Below are 14,577 nucleotides of genomic sequence, written 5' to 3' on the forward strand. Positions count from 1 at the left end.
ATGCCAAAACCATACCCTTCCCCATCTCCAGAACAGACACTACAGCAAGTCTGTTACCATTCCATATATCTGAGGCACATCTGAAAAACTGCCAGATCTAAAAAGATCCAACCTTATAAACAAATAATCATAAAACCTTCTGTGACCAGAAAGCTAGGATAGCCAGCATCAGCTGAACACAAAGATTACATCTGATTCCATGACTACAACACCCAGAGCTTGTGGACTATGCTGTGGACACCTACCACAAGATATGTTAATTTAAGTGCCACCTTACTTCACAGAAGTAAGGTGGCCTTTAAATTTAAAAATAAAAAAACTTTTTCTGGAATTTGCCTCAGTCTTAAAGAACTACCCAAACCTCAATAAATATGATTCTATGAATTTATGAAAATATGATTCTTTAAATCTGGGAAGCACTTGTCCTTAGTACTTTAGCCCAACAGCCAAAAACACCTATCACATTGAATGTCATTTAGGACTTCAGACTTGCCTTTGTTGTTCTGCTTTAGTTATGCTTACCCTGTGTAATGCCTGCATGCATCAGTTTATTCATTGTGCCTTAATGATGGCACCCTGACTTTGCCAAAATATTTTAAATATAACAGTTTTTTTTATTAATACATAGTGTACATTGTAATTTCTTTATGTAATACTGTTGTGAATAACCACCATATAAGCCTTACCAGCGAATTTGGTGATTACGTGAATATAAGCCAGATGAACATTCAATGAAAGTTTTTCTCTGCAAGTTGAAGATGTGTGATGTGAACAAATGGAAGATTTGCTCACATCACACATCTTCAACTTGCAGATCACAATTGTTATTGATGGGAACAAATATCTCTTATTATTATTATTATTATTCTTCTTATTATTATTATTATTACATAACATCTCCAGGGAGTCCAAAGACTCATCTAGGGAGGGCACCTACTCCACAACTCTCCATCTCCATCACAACTATGTTCATCATCTTTTCCATATACAGCCGACCACCACCATTTGTATTTTCACAGACAATCACAAATTGCAGCAATCCTCTGTGTTACATTCACCACCTTTCCAATATGTCCCCTAAATTTCAGGTTTCTATCAATCAAAGGTTGTAAATCTGTAGTACATTCATTAGTTCTGTGGATGAACTAAGGATTTTTTATTTATTACCAATAATGAATCATGCAAAAGTCACAAAGATTCATATGCCTGTGGTGGGAATTAAACTTGCAGCCTTCGTGAGGATGTATGTAAATTGCCACTCAACCAGGCCAGCAAGAATTGCAGAATGTAATTAAAAATCAAACCTGGGTAGAGATTCCAAATGGTGGTGGTGATATGGGTAAGTACAGTCACTTGATGTAAGCCAAGGTCAGCTGAAGAAGACTGAACGACATAGAGAGAAACCTTAATGGACACAAGTAGATTTATCATTATGAGTGAACTATTGGGATATCAAGTGGAGGAGGAAGCATGCAAGATGTGGAAAAGAGAAACTGAAGAATAACCACCTTAAGCTGCACATGAAGTGAATTGCATTTCAAGAATATTGTCTTGTATTTAGCATCTGAGACCTACACTACATATCTGCACATCGTCTTTGTATGTATGTTAAATGCTAGGAAAAACTAATGTTAAAAGTTTAATGGAGTGACACAGCCCTAGGAAATGATTAAAAATAGTATTTAATTCTTCCACTATTTCATCTCAGTTACTCCCTGATAGTGTAATTCCACTCCATTAAAATTCTAACATGAGATCCTCTCTGTGCCTGACACATAGGTCCAAGATCGATCCTCTCTGGTTATCCTCCCATCTTTTGCAACTATTTCTGTTCCTTTGTAGTTCTCCCAACTACTTTTTTTTTTTTGTTTCATTTTTACCCAAATTAGGTCTTATTTTATCTTTTGAAATCAGTGTTACAGTTACCATGCATTTTCTTTTGCCATTCTCAGTATATGGCCAACATGCATCCATCTGCATTTTTTTTATTTTTATTTCATTGGCAATACTTTTCTGCTTTGTTTATATAGGTTATCATTTGTTATATGTTGTGTTCAAAATATTTTTAATATTTTAAGGCTACACTTTTGTATTGAAAACTCCTGTTATCATTTTCTCTGATTCACATAATAACTAGGTCTTTACAATGTTACTGAAGTTCATTAAATTTTTGGTTTTGTTATATTTAGATGATTTCAGTATATTATTCAATCTTCTGAAAACAGTATTTACTCTTGTCAATATTTGCATTATATCTTGGTCAGTTCTGCCTTCAATCAATATTATCTTCCAGATATGTATAAACATCCTATACACTGTTGGCTTATTTTTATTATTTTTTCTCCTCTACAATCTTTAAGTTTAAAAGCTTTTGTTTTATTCATATTTTAAGTTCATTCCCCCCCCCCCCAGCTATTGTGTGTAATGCTTCCAATTTTGCATGTATATCATTGTGTGCATGTGTGCTTGGATGCTATTAAAATATCATCTGCATAATCTAGATTTTTCCAAGTGCAATTTGAGGTTTCATTTTATTTCTCTCCTTATATTTGTAACATTTTTTTCACAATTCAGTGACTGTTAAAATGCAATTAAGGCATTATGCATTCCTGTCTTACACCTTTATCTGAAACCATTTTGATGTTGTTTGCAGTAAGACAACATTTACTTTCTTTAATACATTTTATTATTCTCATTTTTTGGGAATTTCAGAGCTTCTAATAATTATCCACAGTGTCTCTATCAGTATTGTCAAATGTACTGGTAGAGTCTATAAAATTAGGTATAAGGAGTTTCTAATTTCTCTATTCTGTGCAGTTATATTCCTTCAAGTAAAAATGTGGTGCACAATATTTTCACCTATTTTAAAACTAACTTGTTCACGTCATGACGTAATTTCTGCTTCATTTTTAATTATATTTATCAAAACTTACTAACATATGGGAATCTATATATAAATGAGGTAGCTGTTTTGCTTTCATTTACACTGAGAACGATCATTCTATTTGAATAATAATAAAAACGTGTATATGGAACTGTAAGGCTGGTGATTATGATAGACGAAAGGCAACTTGAAATAGTGTTTTGGCTTGAGAAGCTACATGTTAGAGGAATCAGTAGTGCATGGGAATTGACCACAGACTATCTGAAGGAAGCTGTATCTGACTGCATTCCTAGAGATAGGGAAATAAATTCCACAGGGCTTATAGTGTGTGTGTGTGTGTGTGTGTGTGTGTGTGTGTGTGTGTGTGTGTGTGTGTGTGTAGCAGTATCGTAAGATGCACTTACCAAAAGCATCTGTCACTATAGTAATTTATTACTGTTATACAATTCTCCACTTTAACAAAATGATCGGCGTTTGTACTCCACATTATTATCGTATTTGCTTTTTAACAGCGTAATTTCCAGTTGCGCGCGTGTTTTGATAAAGACAAGTTCGCCTGGATTATTACGTTAAAAGATTTCAGCACTAAATCATAACTTGATAATCAGTATTCCCATAATGAATTAATTATATGTAAAAGAATAGTAAAATTTCTCAGAAGAAGTTAGTTTCACGTTATCATTTTATTGCACTTCATATGTTCGTTAGAGGGTTTAAGCAGCTGACGTATATTTTTTTTTTTAAAATTATACCAGAAGGATAATTTTATATAAACTTTTTGTATTAGAAGGATATTGTTATTCTTCGCTCAAGTAGATCATCAATATCGAGACGCGCTTTCATTCATGGTTATTACTTATTTGTACGTCTACTTAAGTCTTACAACAATGGTTTAATCCACATGTCAAAACTACACTAACCAGCAGACAGTAGTGTGCTATTTACCTAGTCCATTATTATTATTTTAACTCGGAATACATTCCAAATTGCACTGGAAACATCAGCTGTCATAACCTGACGCCTGTCGGGAACATGTGCGTGTAAGTTGACTGTAAACGTATACAGTTCAGATCAGCTGAGCAAGTAAGCGGCGCCCACTGACACCGTCGATGGATGAAAATATGGAACTAGTATGCTATTTCAGCTGTTAAGAAAAGCTGGTTGTTTTAGTCCCCGGTAGTCTGTACTTTCTGTATATTCTTTGTTGGCTAACATTATACGGATGTAGGTCATCTCAGTAAGGTGCACTTCGTGGTGCCACCTGGAACGTTCGTAACGGGTATGCCGCTTCGCTGGCAGTATCCCGGACAAGACGGCTGCGGCACTTACGTGTGTTGCGCCTATAGCCCGAGGTGCTTCGTCATCCAGAAGGTCAGTCAAGTTTCGTGTTATTACTTTACCGACATCGCATTTAGGAATCATACTAGCTCGCTTTTGATAGTCTTACAATCGAAAGTAATTAAAAGTATATATTTCACTTAAATATTACTTTCTTTGTAGACATATGTCATATTGCAGAAAATTGTTCTTGCCATATTGTAGCGTTTCCGCGGCTTTAGAGATAAAAATTTCTTTCCCAAACAACATTTAAAGTTTTTTACTCTGAAACTTATCTGTTCAAATCTCTGTGCCTAATATTCGTTCTTTATATATTTGATTTATTAGTTTGTGTAAAAATCAGTATTTACCATTTTAAGTCAGTTTAATTTAAAATTTTAATTTTTATGTAAAATTGAGTACAATATTGTGCTGAAAATTACAGTGAATATCACTTTACATACCTAGGGTCTGAAGCAGATATGAATCATTCATTTCACTTGAACTGTTGTAATTTGGAAAATAAAAGTTATTATCCAAATAATGTATATTTTCTTCAATTAATTTTCATAGGTTTGTTTTAGATATAAATTAATGACAAAAGAAATGTTTGAAGTAGACACTGACTTCTAGCTTAGTTAACATTTAAAATGTAGAGATTCAGTACATATGAAAACAAATTTCTCTCTTATTCCATATGAATTTATTCAGCTGTTTCTCTCACACTAGCATTTTGTTCTGTTATCTTTTCCCATATTTAATATTTCATCTTTACTCAAATTTGTGCTTAAAGAAGTTGAAATAGTTTAAAATTTGCTGTTGACATATGTCTGTGTTCCTGCCTGTTTAATAATGATTATTGTATTTAGTTCCTGAAATTGGTAGTTTCTGCTCAGCTTCCTTTTTGATCTTAACCTAAATCTAGTATTAAACATTTTTCATTTTCTCTGCATGTATAAAATAAGGCAAAAGTTATAAAATATTATAAACCACACATAGAATGCTGTTCAACATAGTTCTTTCTTACTTCATTCTGATTTACTAGTGCTTTTACTGAGTTTACTTGTATATAAATCAGGAAGAGATAAAATTGTCTTCATAGTTTGCATGATTATTATCATCATAGCCATTAATTGCCATGTATATAAATTTCAAATCAAATACCATTATTCTTACCAGGGACCTCCAGGAAGTCAGGGACTCAATGAAAGAGAGAGGCCACATATCACCCATACTAGCTTTTTCTTGAATTCATTCACACTACCTGCACTCACATCTCCAAAATCAAGCCATTCCAATCATACACTATTATGAGAGACAAATCTATCTCTTGTCCCTTTCTTCACTGCAGTCATTCTCAACTTCCATGCATGATTTCTCATGATCCCTCTTCCCATCCTCCATAAAATTAAAAATCCCTTCTACCAGTATTCTATATAACCCTTTCAGAAGTTAGTAGATCTGTCATAAATCTGCCCCCCCCCCATCTGATGTTTGCTAGTGTCTGCAGTTAATGCATTTCCAAACTGTTCTCATAATCTGCATTTCAAAATCAGATCATCTTTAATACTCTTCTTTGCATCTTCTCCACTGTATCTGCATCACCTTGGGAACCAGGAGATCAGATTGTCACAAAGTAGTCCAGGTGAGGCCGTATTAAGGTCTTGGAAACAAGTTTTTAAAATGACTCCCATATCTTTACATGTTAATGTTCATTTTGGCATTATGGTTATTCTATGTGTTGTATTTGCATTCTTTGCTATGGTCATAACTTCAACTTCCTATCTACTAAAATTTCAAGATCCCTAGCTTGATGAGTTGTTTCTAGTGCCAATATATTATGCCATTGGTTATCGCATCACACTAAAATGCATTGGTTTACTAACACTGAAATGACAACTATTTTCACATGCTTGCATTCCAGCTTATTGAAATCATTCTGTGTGTCAATTACATTCATTCCTGATAACTTACTACTTAACTTCTTCGTATCCCATGGCACATGAGGCTGAGATCTGTTTCATTCAGATACTTTTGGAAGAAACAGGTGCCTCTCTTCATTTCTCCCGACCAGCTATTCTTGTTTACTTTTTTTGTCGTTTTCTGCCAAGTTGATTTAGGCTTTTCCCTTCAAGAATCCATATCAAAGCTCCTTTTGAAATATTTCTGCTGTTCATTCTCAGTACATGTCCAATCCATTTCCATCTTTTTTTTTTTTACACTGGTGATACTTTCTGCACAGTCAGTTTACAGTTCATTGTTTGTTATATGTTGGGGCCAAAATGTATTTAATATATTTCTCAAACATTTTATTTGAAAACTATTTAATGTAGCATCCTGTTTTGGGGTCATTTTCCATGTCTCTGATCCATATAAATAATTTGACCATAATATTACTATTGAAGATCTTTATTTGGTTTTATTATAATATTTGGATGATTTTCATATATTATTCAATTTTTTGAAATCAGTATTTGTTTTTGTCAACATTTGCATTATATCCATATCAGTTCCACCTGCATTATCAACATTACTCTCATATGGCATTCAATTTAAGAACTTTTATTTTAATCATATTTATTTTAAAACCAACCTTTTCAGTTATTTTATACAATGCTTCCGATTTTGCTTGTCATCATCATCATCATCATCATCATCAAATTCCTGCCATGTACCCTCAAGGGGTGTACAGGATATGACAGTACTACATGAAAAAATTACATCATTACTAACATCCTATCTACAATTTTCCTCCAAATCAGTCTGTTACTTGTCAAGACTCCAACATTATCAGATCTTATATTTCTATCATCTAAGGCACTTTGTACCGTATCAATCCACCTATATCTTGGTCTTCCTCTGGGTCGTTTTCCTGCCAACCTGGCAGAGAACACTTGTTTTGCTAATCTTTCCTCTCCCATTCTATTTAAGTGACCATACCATCTGAGATTAGCTCTGCTAACGCATTCCTGGATGCTGACAATGTCAAGTTCTTTCCTAATATCCTCATTTTTAATATGATATTGCCATTGATGCCATCTGTTCACGCCTCTAATGTTTCTCAGGATTCTCATATCTGCGGTCTCTAGTCTTTGGTCAAGTGTTTTACTTCTGACCCAGCTCTCAGATCCATAAGTTAAAATTGGTTTGAACACAGTCTTGTATACAGCTAATTTAGTGTTCCGACTAATTTCTTTCTTATTCCATATGAATTTATTCAATTGACTTCCCACGATACCAGCTTTGCTGATTCTGTTGTCTATTTCTATATTTAGTTTACCATCTTCAGTAAAAATTGTGCCTAAGTAGCTGAAATGTTTTACTTGTTCCACAGGTTCTCCATTCACAACACAGTTGACATTTTCAATGATTCTGCCTATTTTCATTGTCTTTGTCTTTTTATTGCTGACCTTCATACCATATCTATTACAACAGCTATTCAATTTAGTCAGAGAATCTTGCAGACTTGTAGCGGATTTATTTAGAAGTATAACATCATCTGCATAAAGCAAAGAGCTAACATTAACATCTCCAATTTTGATATCAGGTTTAATACCACATTCCTTCATAATGTGATCCATATAGATAATGAATAACAGAGGGGATAATGTACATCCTTGTCTCACACCAGATTTAACATTAAACCATCTTCCTGTACTTCCTTCAATTCTAACTGCTGACTCACAACTCAAATAAAGACTAAGTATTGCTTGATATAATGCCCCATTGACACCATATAACTGCAGCGTATTGAATAGCTTCTCTCTTGGCACCTTGTCATATGCCTTTTCCAAATCGACAAAACTTAAATACAGATCTTTGTTATATTCCCATGCTTTCTCGACTATTTGTCGTAAAGTGAAGATCTGATCCTGACAGCCTCTATTTGGCCTGAATCCAGCTTGTTCTTCACCAAGCTTTTCTTCCACAATTCTTCTCAACCGTTTCTCAAGTATACTTGCATAGATCTTGCCAGGAACACTCAGTAGGGAAATACCTCTGTAATTCTCACATTCAGTTTTATTTCCCTTTTTAAATATGGGTACTATGAGAGCTCTACTCCAATCATCGGGAATTCGTCCCTCTGTCCAGGCTTTCTGAACTATGCAGTGCAGCCACTGTAAGGCTCTTATACCACCATACTTCAGCATTTCTGGTCGAATATCATCTACTCCTGCTGCCTTTCCACATTTCAAGCCTTTGATGGCTTTTTCTACTTCAAGTATGGATATGTATTCCTGACTGCATGCCTGGTCAGTGTTTTTTATCACTGTGCTGTCATCACTGCTTGTTTCATTTAGCAGTTTTTCAAAGTAATTACTCCATACTTCAAGGATATCTTTTTCTCCTGTTTTCATTTCACCTTTATCATCTCTAATTCCTTTTACAGCACTCTTTCCTCCATTCCTAAGCTTCTTCAACAACCTCCAGAATATTTTGCCACCTTCTTGATATTTATTTTCTATATTCTTGCCAAAGTCCTCCCATGACTTTTGTTTAGCTAGTTTTACACACTGTTTAGCTTTCTTACATTTGTCTCTGTATTCTGTAAGAGTAAAAGCTGACTTATTTGCCAGGAACTTTTGATATGCTTTCTTCTTTTCCTTCACTGCCTCTTTAACTTCCTGTGTCCACCAGGGAGTTCTGATTTTTTTATCTTTGCACACAACCTCACCACATGCCTCTCTGGCAGAATCAATCAATGTTTCCTTCAGAGTTTGCCACTGAATCTCCAAGGTTTGATTCCTGTTCTCAAACTCTTTCATTTTCTTTTCAATAATATTTCTGTATTTTAGTCTACAGTTTACATCTGAGAGCTGCTCAACTTTTATTCGCTTTAAAACTTTCTTACATGTTATTCTTTTCAATATGAAATTCAATTTTATCCTGCTCAAGACTAAATAGTGATCACTTCCAATTTCAAATCCTCTGTACACTCTGGTGTCCTGCACCAGGGAGAAAACATCACTATCAACAATAACATAGTCAATGAGACTTTTCTTATTCCTAGCCTCTTCTCTCCATGTGAATTTGTGCACATTTTTATGTTGGAACATGGTGTTAGTAATAACCGGTCCATGTCCTGAGCAGAAATCCAACAGATATTTGCCATTATTATTAGCTTTGCTCTTTTCTCCAAATTTTCCCAATTGTAGTCTGACAATCATTTCTCACTCTGCTATTTAGATCCATTTCTAAATGACAACAGTTTGATGTCATTTAGAAATGACATCAAACTGTTGTTTGCATAATCTAGATCTTCCAACTGTGATATAGAATTCCATTTAATTCCTCTTCTTCCACATCTAACTTTTCTCATAATCCAATCGATGACTGTTAAACAGTAAACCAGACATTACATCAACCCTGTCTCACCCTTATCTCAAACCATTTTAATGTCATTTGCTGTTAATAACACAGCTTTTGCTTCCTTTATGCAATTTCTTTTATTATTCTCACATATTTGTCATTCAATAGCTTCTAATAATTATCCATAATATTTCTCTCTCAATGCTGTTAAATGCTTTGGCAAAATCTATAAAATATAGGTATAATGAGCTTCTAAATTCTGTGCTTTGTTCAGTTATGTTCTTTAAAGTGAAAATGTGATGTGTAGCAACCCTACTTGTTCTAAAACCAACTTGCTGGTGCTTTATTTTTAATGCCGTTTATCAACATTTTACAAAAAAATGTTACAGGTACTGAGTGGAGACTAATTTTCCTCTTGAAGTTTCACATCTAGTGAGATCTCCTTTCTTTAGAATTATAGTTATCATTGCTTCTTGCCTCTATTCTGGGTATTAATTATTCATTTTCTAGTGCATTGTTAAAGATCACTTGCAATTAATCAGCAACAATTTCTTTAGTTATCTTAAGCATTTCTGTTGCCACATGCCTTTCCACGTTACATCTTCTCTTTATGTTTATTATGTTCCTGATTACCATTCTTTGCATCACTAAATAGCTGTATTGTCTACTCTCAAATCCTTCCAAATGTCATTAATGTAAAGACTGAATAACACTGAACCAAGGATTGATCCCTGGAGTACAGTAATAATTCACCTTATATCTTTTAGACTTACATTTACCATATGCCATTTTTTGATATATCAGTCAGCCATATACTTTTCTAAACTATTAATTTATAATCCAGTTACAACAGCCTTCCACTGGATTATAAATTAATAATCCAGTGGAATAACCTGTCAGAAGCCTTAGCAAAGTCCAAAATCATGGGTATCTATTCTTCCTTGTCTAACTCATCCATAACATTATAAAATGTGATCAAGTTACTCAAACATGACTTTTCTTTAGTTTTTAGACTTTTCTTTCTTTTGTGAAGTATAGATTCTCTGTCAATCTTATTTATATATACAAGTTCTTACCAACTTTTCCAAAATCTTCACCACCACTGCAGAGATACTGATATGTCATTATATGCAGGGGAGGGGAGGGATATCATACATTCTCTCTCTCTCCACTTCTGTGGAATTTTCCATATACTGAGAATTAAATTATACAGGTAGTTCAGCACATTTAGCATATGTGCTAAACGTGCTGAACATATTTCATCATCCTCTACTACCCCCTCCTTACATGCCTGATTTTTTTTTTTATCCAGTGTGTGGAGGCAACATTGAGATCCATATTGCTCACACCAGGTTGATAACTTTTAGTGAAATGGTTGCTCATTAGTTTAGCAATCTCTTCTGCATCTGACCCTTGCATACCATCCACATTCAGAAAAGTTATTCTTTCACATTCATCCTTTCTTTTACTTGCACATAATGATAGAATTCTTTTAGGCTGCAGAGTCAGTTTTTTTTTTTAACTCAGATTTAGCTTTCGTATAATGCTTGTACCTCTTCTAGTCTGCACCTTATACTTTTCATAAATGATGTCATCTTTATGCATATGGTATTCTTTCCATATGAGTTTCTTGAGTATCTGTGCCTTAATAAGATTGCATATAGATTTTATTCCTGCTTTATTCTTCAAACTCTATCTTTAGTTTTTAGACTTTTCTTTCTTTTGTGAAGTATAGATTCTCTGTCAATCTTATTTATATATACAAGTTCTTACCAACTTTTCCAAAATCTTCACCACCACTGCAGAGATACTGATATGTCATTATATGCAGGGGAGGGGAGGGATATCATACATTCTCTCTCTCTCCACTTCTGTGGAATTTTCCATATACTGAGAATTAAATTATACAGGTAGTTCAGCACATTTAGCATATGTGCTAAACGTGCTGAACATATTTCATCATCCTCTACTACCCCCTCCTTACATGCCTGATTTTTTTTTTTATCCAGTGTGTGGAGGCAACATTGAGATCCATATTGCTCACACCAGGTTGATAACTTTTAGTGAAATGGTTGCTCATTAGTTTAGCAATCTCTTCTGCATCTGACCCTTGCATACCATCCACATTCAGAAAAGTTATTCTTTCACATTCATCCTTTCTTTTACTTGCACATAATGATAGAATTCTTTTAGGCTGCAGAGTCAGTTTTTTTTTTTAACTCAGATTTAGCTTTCGTATAATGCTTGTACCTCTTCTAGTCTGCACCTTATACTTTTCATAAATGATGTCATCTTTATGCATATGGTATTCTTTCCATATGAGTTTCTTGAGTATCTGTGCCTTAATAAGATTGCATATAGATTTTATTCCTGCTTTATTCTTCAAACTCTAAGTATGCATTCCCATGCAATATTGACATCCTTCCCTCCATTTATGCCATGAGACCAAACATTATTCTCCTCAGTTGATTATAATTTTCTGCTTTGTAGTTGAGCAGGTCACCTTTTAATGGAATATCCATATACTTAGCCACTTTCCATTCGGTACACCATATTACCAACCAGAAGCAGAGTGGTCATAACTCTAACTGAAACTCCACTCTTGACTTTATAATCAGGTCTAACACTCTTTGATCTCGAGTTTCTCCTGTCACATGATGCTTGAGGATGTCTCACAACAGCTCAGTAAACCATGCTTCTTTCTTCTCATGAGATTTCACTACTACTACTCAATCAGTTTGGATTAGTCACCCATGATGATTACTCATTTAGCATCCATCAGCTTGATTTAGCAATGCATTTCATCATCACCAGCAATTTATCCATAAATTAAAGATATCAAGAAATTATATTCTTGGTTCATCCTTTACCAAGTGTAACTTGGATAAAGGATGAAGCCGAGATGTACAAGTGGGTTACTTGTACTAGCATTATACATGCTATGTATAATGCTATCTATAATCCCATAATGCATAGAATTATACATGCTATGCATTATGGGAACTGTCACTACCTAGACCAGTTTCAAGGTCTCATCATTGGGAGCCAGACCCAGAAGTGATACCAAGGTTTAAGTAATGCTGAAGTTATATTTCCATATACATGTAGTCAAAAGATGTCACTTTATTGCTAAAATACTCTGGATTAGAGATAGATGTTGAAAATTTTTTTCCTTGTTTATACTATAAATTAAAGATGCCAAGAAATTATATTCTTGGTTTCATCCTTTATCCAAGTGTAAGCAAACAAAGTTTGCATGTGAAGTTACTTCACAACTGGGTTATTTGTATACAGAGGCTAATGACTTTGCATCGATTGCCTTAATATCCCATAATGCAATGCACATATCCTTATGTGGACCATTACTGGTCCACTGTCCGCACGGTTAGCTTAATGGCTGCGCGCTTTGCAACCATATGACTGGGGAAGGAGTGTCCCAGGTTCGATTCCCGTTGAAGACATGAAGAATTTGAGGATCTTCCTCAGTCATAGCCAAGTTAGCCGGTCTTGGGCACTGGCAGTAGAGTTTTTTCTGCCAGTTTATCTGGCGTTTTTCATCCTGCAAGCAGGCAAACTGGCCCCGTGAACACACACGGATCTACAGCCATAAATACTTAACCTCCCCATGAGGGGGGGATCAACTCGCCCCAATAGGGACAGGGGAGAAAAAGGGAGGAAACTTCATATGAATAAATAAATAAACTGGTCCACTACCCAGACCAGTTTTGACCTTTATTGAGGTCTCATCAATGGGAGCCAGGCCCACTTCTGGGTATCTTGGTATCACTTCTGGGTCTGGCTCCGGCTCCTACTGATGAAACCTCAATAAAGGTCCAAACCATCCGTTCTCTCACCAGTGGATTTTGAAAATATTTGTATTGTGAAATGCCACCCTTCATTTGAAAGATTTTTGTATATACTGTATGTTATTATTAGTATTATTATCTGACCTCCATGGAGTTAAAGGGCTCATTGCAGGAGGTCTATACTCTCTCTCATACCAAGAGATCATCAGACCATGCCTTGAACCCATTCACTATACTTTAATGCAATGCATTTCACTCTCCATGCAAAAAATTTGCTTCTTACACCTTACTTATACAGCTTCCATGGATGACTTCCTGTCCTACCCTTGCTGCCCTCTACTCTATGAAATATCTTCTCTACATTAATCTGGTAACAACCCATCACCAACTTATATGAGTACGTCTGAATCATATATCCTCTTCTATTTACAAGGCTCTGTATTGCATTCTCTCAATCTCTCCTTGTATCTGACATTCCATAGACCTTACACTAACTTAGTAAACCTTCTCCAACGCGTCCTCATCCCTCCGAAAACCAGGTGAAAGTGTACATGTAGACTGTTCAAAGAACTTATACAGGGGAACCATAACCTCTCTGCCTTGGCATGTCAGTGTCCTCATTATTGCCATAATGTGTTAGGACGGTATTACAATTTTAGCAGTGTGACCCCTAAACTTCAAGTCTGTAAACCATCACTCCTAGATCTCTCATTTTATCCACTACCTTCAAAATTTCTCCATTAATTGTATACTGCATTCCAACCTTGCCTACCAAATTTTGAGACCTTGCACTTTGTAACATTAAACTGATAGCCTCAATCTTTTCCCCACTCACATAGTCTTTTCAGATCCTCCTGCAAGGCCACAACTTCTGCTTCACTTCTCATAGCTGGTTAAGTCGGTCCCAATGCCAATAGTATACAAGTTAAACAATGATGGTCCAAAAACAGATCCATGTGGTACTCCACTAGTGACCTTCCTCTTTGGGACACTACTCCATATTCATCCTGCTAATGCTGTCCAACTTATTGTATTATTGTAGCTTATTATATTATTATAATGCACATTACATTTAAAGTCTATCGGGGTTGTTTATCACTTGACTGTCAGGCATAAATTTTTGTATTCCCTTTCTCTTAAGTTTCAAAATTTTTTATTGCACTAAAAAGTTATTTTTTTATTATTTTTTAAATTGCTTTTCTCTTAAATTCCTCATACATTTTTACTTAATTTTTGAATTATTACATAATTATTGAAATG

The 14,577-nt window shown here is 34.9% G+C and overlaps 1 protein-coding gene across 5 annotated transcripts in view; it reads left to right on the forward strand.

Moving 5' to 3' along the window:
• LOC150109686 (uncharacterized) overlaps nt 1–14,577 on the forward strand; it is a 576,277-nt gene that overhangs the window by 99,084 nt on the left and 462,616 nt on the right. Inside the window, exon 1 of one of the 5 annotated variants that reach the window (XM_090413987.1) lies at nt 4,058–4,255. The exons of 1 other annotated variant lie outside the window; for it this stretch is intronic. In XM_090413987.1, the coding sequence (XP_090270113.1) occupies nt 4,166–4,255 (90 nt within the window). In that variant the 5' untranslated portion in view covers nt 4,058–4,165. Of the gene's footprint in view, nt 1–4,057; nt 4,256–14,577 lie in introns of those variants that run through there. 3 more of the 5 variants (XM_090413994.1, XM_090413978.1, XM_090414009.1) reach the window with 3 other exon arrangements.

Source organism: Typopeltis vanoorti, chromosome 2 (assembly GCF_054136105.1).
Source record: "Typopeltis vanoorti isolate ZY-2024b chromosome 2, IOZ_Tvanoo_1.0, whole genome shotgun sequence".
Lineage (NCBI taxonomy): Eukaryota > Metazoa > Arthropoda > Arachnida > Uropygi > Thelyphonidae > Typopeltis > Typopeltis vanoorti.